The 16,763-nt window shown below is 33.9% G+C and overlaps 2 protein-coding genes across 5 annotated transcripts; both read right to left on the bottom strand.

Annotated features, from left to right (window-relative positions):
- Positions 1–916: 916 nt before the first annotated feature.
- Positions 917–8,627, bottom strand: LOC114751323 (solanesyl diphosphate synthase 3, chloroplastic/mitochondrial-like). 4 transcript variants are annotated; one of them, XM_028939998.1, is made up of 13 exons: positions 8,328–8,626; positions 7,594–7,683; positions 6,645–6,725; positions 6,453–6,524; positions 5,365–5,487; positions 4,290–4,376; positions 4,088–4,159; positions 3,545–3,630; positions 3,111–3,243; positions 2,413–2,502; positions 1,954–2,052; positions 1,269–1,474; positions 917–1,134 (listed from the first exon to the last, which is right to left on the bottom strand). In XM_028939998.1, the coding sequence occupies exons 1-12, from the start codon at positions 8,463–8,465 to the stop codon at positions 1,295–1,297; spliced, it is 1,251 nt and encodes a 416-aa protein (XP_028795831.1). In that variant the 5' UTR covers positions 8,466–8,626; the 3' UTR covers positions 917–1,134; positions 1,269–1,294. The 4 variants fall into 4 exon arrangements, with proteins under 4 accessions (XP_028795831.1, XP_028795832.1, XP_028795830.1 ...); XM_028939999.1 differs by having other exon boundaries at positions 917–1,126; XM_028939997.1 differs by having other exon boundaries at positions 917–1,474.
- A 4,896-nt stretch (positions 8,628–13,523) lies between these two features.
- Positions 13,524–14,370, bottom strand: LOC114751322 (uncharacterized). The gene is made up of 4 exons (XM_028939996.1): positions 14,087–14,370; positions 13,899–13,997; positions 13,658–13,810; positions 13,524–13,565 (listed from the first exon to the last, which is right to left on the bottom strand). The coding sequence occupies exons 1-4, from the start codon at positions 14,324–14,326 to the stop codon at positions 13,524–13,526; spliced, it is 534 nt and encodes a 177-aa protein (XP_028795829.1). The 5' UTR covers positions 14,327–14,370.
- Between the last annotated feature and the right edge of the window lie 2,393 nt (positions 14,371–16,763).

The raw sequence follows: 16,763 nt of genomic DNA, 5'->3' as shown, positions 1-16,763 counted from the left end.
AAGACCCTTATCTGTAAGAGTATAAATAAAATCAGAAGAGTATTCTTTAATACGTCATATTTCCTGTAAGCTTATTCATAATAAGCTCTTGTATATATCATCACCCATGTTAACTACCCCTCTCGTCCATAAGTTGATTAACTTTTCTTACATATCAAGAAATAAAAGTTTTGATTATTAAATTGTCCTAAAATGATAGAGTTTACACTCTAAAAAATATAAGGTCGTCTTTAATATTATGTTTTTATTATCTCTCACCTCTCTTTCTATATTTAATAAAGGCAAAAAAATAAAAGATCATATTAATTATCTTGATATATCTTGTATTTTGAACTATAATTTTTTTTCTAAACAATGTCTTTTGTGGCAGTATTATGGAGTAGAGTATTTGACATAAGGCTCCATTATTGCGTGAGCATCAATTGATCAATGTCATTTTTGCTCTGTGTGAAGCCCCGCCAGCTAGCGCATGATCATGTCCTTCTTCAGCTCATATGGCTTTTCCCTAAAACATTTCTTCTTTGGGGCCCCTTCTTCAATCAATCTTTGACTCCTTATGATGTATCCGCTTGATCCGAATCGCCCGATTTATACAGTCAGAAAATCTCGAAGTCCACAAATGGAAACAATCAGTTAAAAAGTTTTGCTGTGATCACCAGAACCCGATCTAATTTCCCTTAGATATTGGGCCACGGTACTCCGTCTCTCTTTCAGGATTTCAGTTAAATTTAATCGAATAAAAAAAAAAGACTAGGAAATCAATTATTTTATGTAATTGTTTCTAAAATTTCACAATTTATTTTTAAAAAATACAAATATCATATAAAACCTCTAACACCTGCTATATAATAATGCAACTTACCTCATACAACAAATAAAAAGTATTAAAAATAAACACGTTTTCTGTCCGTGAAATAAGTTTATAAATCAGTCGTAAGAAACCTACAATTCGAAAGATTACATCTGATGTTTGCATCATTATTTGGTCAATACAGGTAGATAAATGGATGCATTGGTTGGTTGAATGGTAAAGCAGAGGGCGGCTTAAAAACCGACAGAGTTAATCTAAAAAAACACTTGACAAGGAGATGGACACATGACATAAATATAAGAAAGCGCATTTCGCCTGCCATTCTAGCAACAATGACGCAGGATCAGAAGAATTACAACATCAAAAGCTCACAATCTAATTACCAAAATAAATCCTGCTAACAGTGGATTTGCCCTTCAACTAGTTGAAGAATGGTAGCAGAATTATTACAACTTATGCATTTAACTGCAAGAGTGTTCCTTTTCATTTGGATCTTGTTATGATTCTGTGAGTAAGATCAACCAAAGCTTTCCTTGATTTTCTGACATCATCGTCATCATTCGCAGGCAGGGAATCAATTGCTGATGCTGCAAGCGTAACATGCTTCAAGGCTAACTCCCTTGTCCTCTGTATACCCCGGCTCTTTGCAAGATAATCCAGACCCTGCATTTCCAACATGCATTACGCATATAAACAAACAAGTCTAACAAGTTGAATAATATGGTGAGTGCGGTGTTTAAGTGTTGAAAACGTTATCAGTCTAACAAGCCTGCATTTCCTCTTTACCGTACATTTGGTGTTGAAAACATTTACTCTTGCTGACCTTTTGCTTTTAAAAATCCAGGTACGATTTCGTTATTAACTAGTTCATGGCTTTTTGGTACTATATTCCAGTTATTCCATGTAGTGCTACTGTCATTACAGAACCTTTTTGGCTCTTTCAGTGCTGTTGCTGTTAGTGGATGGGGAGCCTATCGATGATCAAATCTAATTGCCATCCTCACAAGGCACATCGATGCCTATAATCCCTCAAAACGGTTTCTACCTTTGTTTAGGAAGATTTAAACTGAACGCCAAAAAAAAAAAAGAAAAGAAGAAGATTTAAACTGAACACAGAATGCAAGTACATCACATTAACTTACAAGATCAACAGTGGCAGGGTTGTCAAAGCCCTTTTCAATAACTGTACGCAACTGGGGGAATTCCTCCATCGCAAACAATAGTGGAGCTGTTACAATGCCCTGCAATAATTTTTTAGGTCAACAGTAAAATTGACGGGAAGGCAGATGTCTCTTACAAAATGTCATAATGGGACATATAACAAAATAATGTCTCAGTTACACTTAGTATCACAGAAAAGTGTAAATTTGGTAAATCAGGGATGTAACCTTAAACACTGCACTGCTAGCAGTCGAAACAATTAAACACTGTTATGAGGGAAAGATAAATTGAGTACTATGAAACTTTCTCGGGACATTGCATTTTCACAACAATAAGAAAATGCGATTTAGAAATCTTTCAGCAGTGCCTAACAGTAACTATAACATCAAAATCAGGATGGATAAAACTACAAATCGGGAAACAAAAAATTATGAAATTACATGGCGAATGTCTGATAAAGAGCCCTTCCCAAGAGAAGCTGATGTGCCTGTGAAATCAAGCACATCATCTATCAATTGATATGCCAGTCCCTGCAAAATTCGACACTGTATTAAATTATGTCATTCAAAGAATATAGACATATGTTTGCCACTTAATCAGATGGCACAGAATTAAGCACTAGACAATAAGAGATGGACGATATTTAGAAGTATTATGTGATATCAGTGCACTACACAATTTTAACACTGATGGAGACTTGGTAGTATGCGGTATTAAATCCCACATTGAGTAGTATGAGATATATTTAAGTGGGTTAGTTCTCCCACCTCCCCAGCTAGCTTTTGAGGCAAGGTTCCCTACCCTACTTAGGGGCCCACCAATTGGTGCTAGAACTAGGTTGTTGGCAATTCCAGAGAAAACTATCCATGGAGGGTTTTGAACGGTAAGGGGGTCCATTGAAGTGTTATGAAGTACAGGCACCGGGATGTCAACTTTCCATGGAGGCTTGGTAGCATGGGATGTTAAGTCCCACATTGAGCAGCATAGGATAATTAATAGGGTATTTAAGAGAGTCGAATCGCCCAACTCTGGGTTCAGGTTTAACATCCCACCTAGTTACCCATTATATTGTAATTTATTTTTCTTGGCCACTGATAAGTTTAACATCATAATTTAACAGAACTAAGAATATACAAACCAGATTTTTCCCATACTCAAAAGCCAACGTTGCAACCTCTGATGGTTGTCCTGCAAGCAATGCGATTGCCTTGCAGCTATTTGAAATTAATGATGCAGTCTTGTAGTATGTCTTTTGCATATAATATTCCATGCTGCGTATATAAACAATTGTCAAAGAAGGAAAAAAAATACCTGATATATCTCCTCAGATTTAATGCATTTGTTTTTTTGGTCCAAAAGATTCAATGCAATCTTAAGGTTTATCTATTGCGTGTTACCTGTGAAGTTCATATGAGTAATATTTATCTATTAACAAAATCAATGAGAATTGCTATAGTAAATCACAAACATTGATATACAAATCCAAATTTAAGGCTACCGTCTTACATTTATAGAACTATCTACATGAAAAAGTAGATGTGTACTTGGTAGAAATATGATTTATAAGCATACCTACACTGTTGATCAGATGTCGTAGTCATCTGCTTGGTCTCCCCTCTTACAAGATGCTCTACAGCTTTTGCCATCAAAGATACAACCTGCACACACACAATCTTGGGCAGATTAGAATTTTTAAGCAGAAGTTATACAATAATATGCACTATCAATGGAACGAGGTGATTTAGGAGAAGAAGGGGTTAGAATTCTTATACTGAAAATTTGGGGTTTTTAGGGAGAACCAAATGTAGAAAATAGGTACGTTGAATGTAAAACAGCTGTCAAGAGGACAAACGTGGCTTGGAAGCTGCCATGGGATGGCATGGAAAGATCAAACTGATGGACTGAAAAAATAGATTCTCTGAAGTAACAGTGTAAAGTATATAATAACCCTCAGTGACTATGATCTACTATAGGTCTTGAGAATACAATTCAGCTAAGAATCAAAATTAGATGAATTTATTGAACTGATTTGATGTTCAAACATTATGTTTTGTTGATGTTAACATGTTAAACATCACTAGGATGCATCTGTACATGAAAAAGATACCGGCCTACCTCATTGTGTTTCAAAGAAGCCAGAGTAACAGTAGCTCGGGAAAGCAAAAAATTTCCAGCTAACACTGCCATCTGCATCAAAAAGTAACAAGAATATAGCCAAATAACCAACTCATAACAAGTTAACTGTAGAATATATCATGGATCACTAACGAACAAAGCAAATGATAAGCAACCAATAGATCTCACATTATGCACCTACCTTATTGCCCATTACAAAATTTAATGAACCAATACCACGTCTTGTATCTGCATCATCCAGCACATCATCATGAAGCAGGCTAGCCACCTGTGACAATACAAAAATATTAGCTTGTTCACGGAATTGAGAACCTTTTTTTTTGTTTTGTGGAAGCAGCAGCCATAAAAATGAAAACATAAATACTAGGTATGAACAAAGAAAGGAGTGGTTCAGTAATGTCAGAAGAACTTTTCCAGAATGCTGTCTAAGAAAAGGATATGATTAGCCACACAGTGGCATCATTAGAAAAAACAAAATTTAGAAGAAGAAGAAAAAGAAGTCCTTGTCCAATCAAAGAAGACGTAAAGCAAATGGTCAACTCATATGAACAAGTCAGAATAAGTCATAGAAGCAAGCAAAAGGCAACAGTCCTTTCTAAGCAACCAGGGAGTTGACTTCTAATTCCTACCTTTTCGGAGAACGTAGCATACTCTAATGTCCTTTAGGTCTGTGTACTAGATTATTGTATTTTGGGAGACTGTGCTGCTTACTTTTGAATATATTAGCCGTTGTAGATTGAGGGAGGCAAGACATTTTTGCATGAGAGTATGGTGAGGAGAGAGCTGACCTCTCGAATGTCAGGTTCATTGTATGAACTGTGAGTGTGTGAACTATTTTTTGTAACTTCCTATCTCCACTGAGTAGGAAGATTGTCATTGCTTAATCGTATTCAGAGTATTATTCCACTGTTAGATCCATTTACTGTTTCATCATTTGCATATTGCTGTTCCTGCTCTTGGTCCCTATCACAATGCAAAACTAGATTAGGAACTGCATAGTTGAAACTGTCTCAACTATATAACCCGCATAGTTTCATCCATGAATTATTTTCCCATATGCTCTTACCTTCTACCTCAGTTATCTTTCGAGAATTCTTTCTCACAGAAATAATTAAAACATCAAAAATTTGTCCTAAAGATGAATTATTTTCCCATATAAAAACTCTCTTGTACACATTTTGTCCTTAAAATGATTTTATCAGGGGCATTATGCAATCACTATTTGCTTAAGAGCAGAAGAATTTTGAAGCACTGACATGAATCATCTCTGTTATTTCAGCTAGTCTTTGCTGTCTTAAACGTAGTTCTGTTGTCAAAGTGCCTGCCAACTCATTAGGAGGAAGCGGTAGATTTAACGCTGTTGACATCAACAACAAAACCTGAATGAACACCCATATATTAAATCATATCCTGTTATGAACTGTGTATGCCAGGCAAAATCATGAGTACTGCATACAAGAAGAATCATAAACAGATAAACTATACACTCTCTCAGACAGATAAATACCTGGAAATAAAGTTAAGTTATAGTTGATTGGCATCATATAATGAAGAACTAAGCCAATAAACAACAATTAAATAATAAAGGGGCACAGAAAAGTATTCGAACAAGGAAAAGAAAAAGAAAAAGAAGTTATATGTGAATTTTATTTCACAAATATTCTATCCTTCGGAAAATCTGGCAACCATTTTAGGTACATATGCCATAAGCTACATTTCAAGTTCAAGAGCTCATGATAGACATAAGAAGATGCATGTGCAAGATACATATGCTCTCCATTCAAAGGACAAGTTGCCGTTTCAAAATCAGGAAAATAAGTAAACGACACCAACACTTTGACATTGTAGTGTAAAATATACAGTCAAGTCGTAGGTGCATTGAATCACGTGCCCAGGTATCATGGTCGGATATTGAATTTTAGGATGAGTAGAAGAAAAACCAGATTTTATGATCACCTTGTGTTTTTCTTTTGTCTTTTCCTTTTTTTTTTTTTGGTAAAGGGGAAATATATTGAAAACAAATATTTACAGAGAGGGAGCACAACCAGACTAGGCAGTAGAGCTTATAGAATTAAGAAACTCTGCTGTCCCAGTGGTATGGTGCGCTAAACTATGAGCTAGCCAAACAATACAATCAGATGTCCTGGGTTCATTGCCTTGTGTTTCTATTTTTCACATGTGGTCACTTGACCTGACTTTGTGTTCCCCAGCAAATTTCACACAATGGTAAAAACATTAGGCCTATTGTTGTTGGTAGAAGCATGAGATGAGCATGTGATCTTGTAGGATCATGCTAATATGCCTTAGGAGTGAATGTTTTACATAACGGAGACTTGGATCTTACCGTAGGGCGAAATCTTTTTCCTTCGACCCCCATTTTGAAGAAGTACTCAGCAGCTGAAGCAAGCTGAGGAACCTGCGGCACAATTCCCAATTTTTCCTGTTTATTATATTTGACTTCTATGCAGAACATTAATTGGACTTGGTTGCTTCCAATCAGACGTGTGTTAAAACAAATTGAAGAGCACTCTAATACCTCAGCAACTACCATTGCTCGCAGCCTGTTAGCAATAACTGATAGTTCATCGGCAACCAGAGAAAATGGGTCTAGTTGATCCTGAAACAGTATATTTATCTCAATAGATGAATGTAATTCATAAATTTTTATTTTGAATAAATCTATTTGTGCTTGTTGATGGCAACTGAAGTTGCTTTGCTTCTAAATATCTGAAATAAAATGTAAAAGTTCTCTAAAGTCCTCGAACAGGCTCAACATCTGCCACAGTACCAATTACTCTAACCGTGATTATCTAGCTGCTAGCCATTGAAATAGAATATGCTACTTTCTGAATAAAAACGATGCACAAATGTTTTGGGGATAAAACTTTGTGTAACAGTTGACAGTCCAGAGAACATTTTATGGATATCTAATTAAATGATGCAGACTGAAATATCCCAGTAATATATTACTCATTTTCTTTTGATTGAAAGATAAATAAGAAAAGCAGTGAAGTGGCAGAATATTAGGGGATATTTTTCTACTTTTGGCATCCGTAGGTTGTCAATAAATATGTTGTTCCACAGCTATGGGTAAAACACAAAACGAAATACTCCTCCGGTCTTTAATATAAGACCTATTTAACTAATTTGATTATATTAAGGAAGTTAAGGTAAGTTAGTTAATTATAAGAAATATGACATATTTTTCCTAAAACACCAAAATCATCTTTCTCAATATCCTTCTTCCCTCACTTATTTGATTATGGCTAAGGGAGTATCCATAGGGATAATTTAGAAAAAATTGATAAATATGAGAAATAAGTCTTATATTTAGGACTAAAATTAACTTAATAATTAGATCCTATATTAAAGACTGGAGGAGTATTACATGCTATCACCCCATGCATCTAGCAGCAGAATCATCTTTTAAAGGTGATGATTCAAACCAGATAAAAGAAGAGGAGAAAAGAACATAAAAAACTAACCTCAACAATAGAGCTGGTCTGACAATGGATTTGACGACCAGCATCAACAAATTTTGGAATACCGTTTGAAAAAATTAAACTTCTCTGAACCTGAAACTCACCAAATGGATAACAAGTTATTGTTATTTGGCATTGTTTTCATCACGATTGTCTCTCCTGACTTCATAATTGAAGGAAGCACAAGAAACAATCCTTGTCTAATGAACCACTGAGCACAGTTTCATCGGTAACATTAAATATCCCACTACTCAGGATCCGCCATTGCAGACTCATACTTCATACAACTTCCAAAGTATGCAACAACTAACAACACAATCAACTATTTACAAATGAGCCATCGTTAATCAGGAATTTGCCAAACTTATTAACCAATGACCTAAAATCCCAATATAAAATTGAATCCGCAACTCCAAGCAATTGCCTAAGTACTGCATTATGACACGTCATCCTTCAAGGAACCAAATCAGTTGATAGAAATTTGAAAGTAATGATCCAAGCAATTGCCTAAGTACTGCATTATGACACGTCATCCTTCAAGGAACCAAATCAGTTGATAGAAATCTGAAAGTAATGATCCCACATGAAATATTGCTCAAATCAAAAGGAACAAACTTTGGGGCTTTGGATCTCAGAACAACTAACTAATGGGAATTCCATGAACATATCCATAACCTTACAGAAATAAGCAGCTCAAATATAGATACCCTACATAGAGAACTCAGAAGGGAAGTTACCTTGTCCATAGAGCCTCCAGGTGAGTGATTGTAATACGAGAAAAGAAATTGATGTTTCTGGTCTCGACTACAAAGAAACCATCGACATGCATTCAAGCTACCTTTGAGATTCCTTCCTGATATCCGAGAAAGTATCATTGTGCCCAAGTAAAACAAGTGGTCTGTGGTCTCGAAGAAGCAGAGTCAAGAGTAGTCAAATAGAAACACACACAGGTATCAATTTTGAAATGCTACAGAAGCGAGACCACCGCCATAGATCAAAGTGGTGGTGACGGCTCGCCCAGATATCCAAGTTCAATTCAACAGCAAGAGGCAAGCTCCTGAGGTTAGGTTCGTTAAGTAAGTTATCCTGAAATTGTGATTTTTATTTATTTATTTATTTATTTATTTATGCCGCTACAATTTAATTTTTAACTATTGAAAAGCATCCGTGATGTCGTGATTTTCTGGTTTATTAATTTTGTTGTAGTAAAATTTGTATTATTCAATTATCCGACAATTTTGGTTTTTTTCCCGTCTTCCTCACTCACTGTTTTCTCAAAAAGAAAATATATTGGCATTCTTTAATATAATTCTTAAAGCTTCAAGTTAAAATATTGTAGATTATTGTTGAAGGGTGTGAAAGTAGATTTATGTTTTTTTTTTTTGCCAACAAGATTTATGTTATTGTTCGAATAATAAAACTTTTGTGATAATAAATATGATATGATTTACGCAGTTCGAGTTATATACATAATTTCAGAAATTTTTATTTTGAAATGTGTGGGTTAAAAAATAAAATAGTCTTTTAAATGTAACTTTTAAAATAATAACTATAATAAATTGTAACCAATCAACTTAGATACTTAAATCAAGTACAATTTTTTAATTTTTTTTAAAAATTTTAAATGGCACTAATGGAAATTCATAATGCCAAATGTAAAATGGGGTGTTCAATTCATTCAATGTTTACACATATGCGTGCGTGCTAGTTCCCATGCGCATTAATATCAATTTTCTAGTTTTTCTTGTTGCCTGGTCATTTGGATTCGAACCGGTTTTTTAGTAATTTAGGAGCATGCATAGGCCAACTTCAATAGTTTGGGTTAGGCTTATTTATTAGACATATTTGACTTAGGAAAATGAATATTTACTCCATACAATTTTAAATAGTTTCTTTTGCTGACTTAATCCTATATAATTTTGTCACCTGCGAGTACTTGTTGTAGCAGGTTGCCGCAGGCCGCAGGTTCAGTCAAGCAACTTCATTCTGTTCCGAGAAATTAAAAAAAGAAAATGAAACAGAGAGCCAAACCCATAATTGTTCTAAAAAGTATTATCTCCGATTTTAATTATAAAATATCATTTTTAAACTAAAATAATATCTTATAATTAAGACCAGAAGTACTATTTTAAAGACTTGTAAGATGCAATTAGTCAATAGAGCAAACTCTGTGATATTGGGTTCGCTTCGATTGGGTTTCAGTAAATGGGCCGTAAAACTAGAGGCCCAACTTTTGTACCGTCATACATGGGCTTCTTGCTGGTACTCTCTATTTTAAACCCACCAAATCCCTGGTTTTTTTTTTTAAGCTTCGCCTAGTATATGTGTCGCGGTTTGCATCCCTGGATCCTCCTGTGCGTTAGTCTTTTTTTTTTTTTAAATAATTATTTGGAGCATTTTGATAGTTCAAACTCATTGCAGTGTCAAAAGAAAAGAAGCCGAGGTAAAAGGCATAGGTCTAATTACTACTCTTCCCGTCTTTAATATAAGATTTATTTAATTAATTTGATTAGATTAAGAAAGTTAGGTAAATTAGTTAATTATAAGAAATATGACACATTTTTCTTAAAATACCATAATCAACTTTCTTAATATCTCCTCTTCCTCTTTTACTTGATTATGGTTGAGGGAGTATCCATATGGATAATTTAGAAAAAATTGATAAATATGATAAATGGGTCTTATATTTAAGATCAAAACCAACTCAATAATTGGGTTCTATATTAAGGACCGGAGGAGTATTCTATTAGAATCTTATAAAATTCTTTTTAAAATGAAAATTACATGATTTAATTTCGAAATTAATCAAATACAGCATTTTTCATAATCTTAATCAAATAGAGTTTTTTTTTTTTTTAAGAATCTTACAAATATTATTTAAGTTTGGGCTACGGCCTTTTGTTTTTTTTGGTAAAAAAGGTACCTAGTGATTTTAATTTTTTTTCCGCCGAAGAGTGGTTTCAATTGTACGCACACACATGTTGATTAGTTAAGGGATGTTTAGGTAGAAACTAAACTATAGTTTTAAAAATATTTTTACAGTATACGAAATAAATATATAAAAAAATTATCTTATTTTGTAAAAAAAATGCTTCTAAGAAGCTCTTTTGGGTGCTTCCAAGTACCTCTTTAACGCTATGTTTGATACGGGATTTTTGGAGGGGATGGGAGGGAGGTTGTTTCCCTCCCCTTGTTTGGTTAGTGTAATTTTTTAGGAGGGGAGGGGCTCTCCTCCCCTCCCCTCGTTTGGTTAAGATGTTTTTTAAAGAGGGGAGGGGTTTTTCTTCCCTCCCTTTCCCTTCTAGCCTCCCCTCCAAAAGTGGGGTTTTTTGAAGGGGAGGTGAGAGATAATATTTTAATTCCTTATATACCCTTTCAATTTGTTAACCTCTAATCAGTCGTAAACATTTCTACATAAGAGAGTCCTTTTAAGTATCTAACAAGAGGTTATTAAGATAATTGTCTCCAAAATTAGTGAGCATTTGTAAACTTTTTTTTTTCTCTTCTTCTAATTCCAAGAGGCCGTTGGTATTTTCTTTCACCTTCAGGGTCTTTTCTCTGATTGAAATCTATTACTTGTGACTTTTTATCTTGATATTCTATAAGTGTGTGATTGTGTCTTATAAATCAAAATTGGTGAATTGTATTATATATTTATAGTTATATCTTAACAAAATAAAAAAGTGAGAAAATTCATTTAAATTTTATGAGGTTAAAATAGTCAATTTTTTATTAGAACAAAATAAGGTATTATTAAAATTGCTCCCTCCCCTCCCCTCCAATCAATCCAAACAGGAGATCATTAAAATCCCCCCTCCCCTCCCCTCCCCTCCCCTCCCCTTTGTAGCTACTCTTCCCTCTCCTTTCCTTGATTAAAATCCCTCCCCTTTCCTTTCCTCCGTCGAGCCAAACACAGCGTAAGAGTCTTGAATTCCAGTTTATACATATCTTAACTCCATAATTTGAGCGGAGATTCACGTGATATTATTATTATTAATAGAAATAAAAAGGCACGCTACACACTTATCAATGCATGCTTAATTGCTTATTTAGCGGCGATGAAGACGAACTTTTTTTAATAAACTGTCGAGAGACTAAATAAGTTGGTTGGCTAAAATACAAGACATGCGAGTAATTTAACAATTCAACTAATAATATAATACTAGTAGTAATAATAATAATAATAGTTCATGAAAAAGCATCTACTTAAATAAAATATCATCAAACATGCAAGATCAGTTCTAATTCAATATCCTTAATATGGGTGTGTTTTTCAATCTGACTTCTCAGATAAGATAATGTTATTTATGTTTAGATTGAATTTTGTACAAAAGTCAATTTGAGAAATTAAAACTTGTTTGGATGACTAATGAAAAAGTTAGTTTATATGTAAAATGAACAAAAAGATATGAATTTTATTAAGTAATACTACTTCCAATCCTTAATATAAGAGTTAGCTTGATATTAAATTTGATTCTAAATATAAAACAATAACTATTTACTCCTCCGGTCCTTAATATAAGACCCATTTAACTAATTTGATTAGATTAATAAAGTTAGGTAAATTAGTTAATTATAAGAAAAGTGACACATTTTTTCTAAAACACCATAATCATCTTTCTTAATACCCCCTCTCCCTCTTCTACTTGATTATGGTTGGGGGAGTATCCATAGAGGTAATTTAGAAAAAATTAAAAAATATGAAAAATGAGTCTTATATTTAGGACCAAAACCAACTCAAAAATTAGGTCATATATTAAGGACCGGAGGAGTATTATAAATAACTAATTTAACTAACTTTTTTTGTCATTCTAAATTAATTAACTAGCTCTTATATTAAATATAGGAAGTAGTACATATTTAATATTAAATGTATATAATATGACAATTGTAAAAAAATATTGAAAATAAAATCATTTAAAATAAAAAATTAATTTATTATTAGGAAGAAATTAAAAAATACTACCTTTCCACCGCATTGTTACTTTTTACCGATAAAAGCAGGATTGATTAGTTTCTTCCATAAGTCCATTTGAGATCCAAAAATCAGATTGTATAAATATTATACCAAACACTATATTTTCTGAAAAAACACCGTTTACCATTTGAATCGCATGTTTTGGTGTCAAACCGTGAATGCAAACACACCCATGGTCATAGCGTTCGTTTGGATTGCGTTCTTCCAACGAATTCCGAGGCTTCTCAGTTGAATTTCTCCGAGATATCCCCTCACGTTTCCAATAAGGCCATATATGTACATACACATATACCACTCTGTTTCTCTACCTTTTTTGACCAGCCGCTCTGTTTCTCTACTTAGAGGAAGAGATTTCCGTTCATGTTATCTGTGATTTTGTAACTTTTTTTTTTTTTAAAGTATATACACCCAATGTCCTGACCGACCTCTCAATGAATTAAAACCAAATCAGACTAATTAGAAGTGAGACCCATATGAACAGCAACCCCACTATCAACACTGCTGTGTTTCCCAAAAATCGAACTCATTACCGATTCTTACTAATTGATCCAAGCTCTCGATGCTTTTATTTATAACTTGTACTCTTTTTATGCTTCATTTTCATTTCCATTATTATTAATTATAATAAAGATGAAATCTAACTTTTAGAAAGGTCTAACTTCAGCCAGTGTGGCGATTCCACTAACTGGGCAGGTCATAGAGTGGATGATCACATTGGTAATTGCATAGTTCACTCGTATATTTATAATAATTAATCATTCATAACAGCCACAATGGATAAGAACAAAGTAGCCTTCAAGAGATTTGTTTATTCTGGTTCTTCTTTCCCATTCCTAATAGTCCAAACCCAAATATGAATTACCTAATACAGGTTTTATTTTAAAGCTTCACCCCCAAAATCACACCTAACACATGATCGGGGCCGGAAAACCAGAACCACCAAACTGAATCCCTCCTAAGAACTGTCGCTCCGATTCGGCTTCGTTGACACAAATACCTATTACCGCATCATCAAGCAACATTCTGATTCCATTCTACTGACAATTCAACTATTGTAAAAGGTGAAAACGCTCAAAAAAAGAATAATACCTGACGTTCATCAATGTTGGGAATCCAGTCGTTTGTGGCCGGGTTACTTTTATATGCAGGCAACTTCGTTTCACCACCATTAATAATCTGGGTGTTCTGGAATTTAAGATCATCACCTCCCATCCTCTCAACCTTTATAAACCCACTTCCTGTCTGTTCCAGAAAACAAAGAACAGAACCCAGAATTGATTCAAAAGGTTTTAAAGACTTGATCAGATCAAGAAGAAGAAAGATGACGAACCGTGTGGTGCTGTTTGTCGATAGAGGTAAGCTTTTCGTAGTACCGGGTCTCTACAAACTCGTCCGGCGCATCCTTGGGTCCCTCATCGGAGAACACAGCCTGGGGATTTGGTGAAACAAGCGTGAGAGACAGGTTGAGAAATTCGGGGGGAAAAAAAAGGAAAGAAACAGAGAGGTATTGTCGCGGACGTGAGGTTGAGATTGAAAAGATTGAAACTTGAGAAGCTCGGGAATGTTCTGAGAGATGACGGTGGAGGAGTGACGGAGCTGAGCGTCAGGGTCCGGTTCGCTTCGATTGGGTTTAACGGGTCGCTTGGGGGCCAAGGAATCGAACTGCTCTCTGATCTGATTAGCGATCCTCTGTCGTTCATCGGCATCCAACACCTCATCGCTCCTGCTTGGCTTCGTCGCCGCCCACTGTCCCACCATTGTGCTGTTCCCTTCAATCTCTCTCTCCTCTACCGAACCTCCTGAAGAAAGCAATATATATATATATATACATATATATGGAGAGAGAAGAGAGAGGACTGGCACAGTGGAAAATAAAACAAGGGGCTGGAAAACCGCTACCCCGCGCCGGATGATTTTGGTTTCTTGGGTGCTTTTGGGAGTAAATGGGCTTCCATTTATGGGCCTATAAATAGGAGGCCCAATTAGGAATACAAAATTGGCGCATTCTGGTAATGCTGTTGTATCATGTGCATTGTTCTCTGGGTTTGGTAATACAACGGGGTGCTAAGGCCTCAAAAAGCCTATAAGCACGTTTTGAAAAGTTTAGCCTGTTTATATGAGTTTTTATCCAATCCTTCTTAAGAGCTAAAAGCCGAATTTATAAGCCTGATTTGATAAGCTCCTCATATCCACTTATTACTTATGTATCGTGTTTACGAGTGGCTAGTAAGGGACTATTAAAACATAATTATTCTCAAAAAAAAATTTTCTCACTCTTCTCTTTATTCTTCGCTTTGAAATCTCCATCGCATCTCCTCTCTAAGCCATATCTAGTGTTGGGTCTTTGTTCCGTCTCCTTGTCTTACTCCTTCGTCTACTCCTCTCCTCCTACCTTGTCTGATCTATCCTCACCCTCAGGCCAGTACTCCCAAACCTGTCACCAACTGGGCCCATGTTTGGATTAACATTTTCAACAGAAAATGTGCATTGGAATGACGCAAACCCATGTTACTGGCAAATAAATGCTCAAAGAAATGTTTGGGTAAGCATTTTGGTAAATGAGTTTTTGGGTAAGAAGATAGTCTAACACTAAAGTGCCTGTTTGCCTCAGCATTTGGAGGGCAATAAGCTGCTTTTTTTCAAGCATAAGCCCGGTTGAAGAATTTGTGGTGTTTGGATGAGTGATTGAGTAATCTGGCTTTTGTATGAAAAGCTACAATAAGTTATAAGTAAAAATTAGCTACTTATGACTCATAGCTTTTAAAACATGGAGAGAGAAAAAATTAATAAATTTATTACCTTCTCAGCCTCAAATAACTAATTTGTAGGTGACAAAAAAGCAGCTAAAATTAGTTGAAAGTAACAAATAAGTTAGAAATATACTTTTGTTTTTAAACATGCTTATAGAAATATACTTTTATTTTCAAATATGCCCTTATAATAAATGATTAAAAAAATAAAAGAAAATATATGAGATTAACATAAGCTTATAAATAATTTAAAATTATTATATTATGTAAATTGATAATTTTTTATTTTTATTATTTAATAAAAGTCTTGCTTATTTTAGTAATTTTACAAACTAAAACTACTTATTTAATCATAATCCAAACAACTTACTTTCACAAACTAACTTTTACAAAATCCAATCCAAACATAATTCACATCACCCAATTTAACTTTTACCCAATCTTACTTTTTTAAAAGTCAGATTGACAATAAACTACTTTTTCAATCACTAACCTAAACGGAGCCAAAGCTAATTTTTTCAGTTTTTGCCATCACAAACATGGAGAGAGAAAAGATGGTAATGAAAAATGACAAAATTACTCTTAGCCAATCCAATAATTTGATCCTACATATTTTTAATATAAGAGTTAGATAACTAATTTGAAGATATTAATAAAATTAATTAATTTAGTTATTTGTAATAAATTGATACTGTCTTGCCTAAAATATTCTTGTTAATTATATACATTAAAACTACACATTAATAAAAACTTCTCAATATGTATATTCACTATAAGAATTACTTGGAAAATAAATAAATAAATATTGGAGACAAAATGGATTAAAATCATATATTTAGTACATTCAAATTTTCTCAATAATATATTAATATTTTTTATAATTTTAATTTTAATATATTTTTAAAAATTATCACATTATATATATAATTAGTTAACAAAATTTGAGTCCTTTTTAGTAATTTTACATATGAATTTACTTTTCTATATTTCATCCAAACAAGTTTAAGTTTGTCAAACTGAATTTTCTACAAATGTCAATCCAAACATAAATTATATTATACTAATTGATTATTATCTTAACTCAATATTTGTTAAAGTTAGATGAAACAAAAGTCAATTTTGCTACCGCCAATTCAAACATAACGTGAGTTGCCACCATCACAGCCAAGATGAATGAGCGAGAGAAAGGAGATGAAGAACAAAAAGAGATTACAGACCTGTGGTCTTTAAAAAAAGCTGTGAATTAAAAATAATTAAATGAGAGGCAGTGGAATTATACACGTTGGTTGGCTAACAATAGCTAGTTATGTAGAGATATTTTTTTCCTTTCCTCTTTTTTTTTTCCCTTTTAGTATCTTACTTCTCCGGTATATAGGGAAATCTTTATTTGAATTAAAGCTAAATCTGAAAATTGTTTTCATGTTAACAAATATATTCTGTAAATA

The sequence above is a fragment of the Neltuma alba genome, unplaced genomic scaffold (genome assembly GCF_004799145.2).
Source record: "Neltuma alba isolate B1F8T4 unplaced genomic scaffold, ASM479914v2 tig00006863_pilon, whole genome shotgun sequence".
Taxonomy (NCBI): Eukaryota; Viridiplantae; Streptophyta; class Magnoliopsida; order Fabales; family Fabaceae; genus Neltuma; species Neltuma alba.
The sequence above is the reverse complement of the archived record's forward strand: the minus strand, read 5'-3'. Positions and strand labels throughout refer to the sequence as shown.

Excerpts from the sequence above, each read along its gene's own strand:
- LOC114751323 (XM_028939997.1), bottom strand. The coding sequence starts at position 8,465 with ATGATACTTTCTCGGATATCAGGAAGGAATCTCAAAGGTAGCTTGAAT. Across the intron at positions 4,160-4,289 it reads ATTTTGTAATGGGCAATAAG|ATGGCAGTGTTAGCTGGAAA; the intron begins GTAGGTGCATAA and ends TTTTTGATGCAG. Across the intron at positions 2,503-3,110 it reads TTGAGTATGGGAAAAATCTG|GGACTGGCATATCAATTGAT; the intron begins GTTTGTATATTC and ends CGAATTTTGCAG.
- LOC114751322 (XM_028939996.1), bottom strand. The coding sequence starts at position 14,326 with ATGGTGGGACAGTGGGCGGCGACGAAGCCAAGCAGGAGCGATGAGGTG. Across the intron at positions 13,998-14,086 it reads CTTTTCAATCTCAACCTCAC|GCTGTGTTCTCCGATGAGGG; the intron begins GTCCGCGACAAT and ends CCAAATCCCCAG. Across the intron at positions 13,811-13,898 it reads TCGACAAACAGCACCACACG|ACAGGAAGTGGGTTTATAAA; the intron begins GTTCGTCATCTT and ends TTTCTGGAACAG.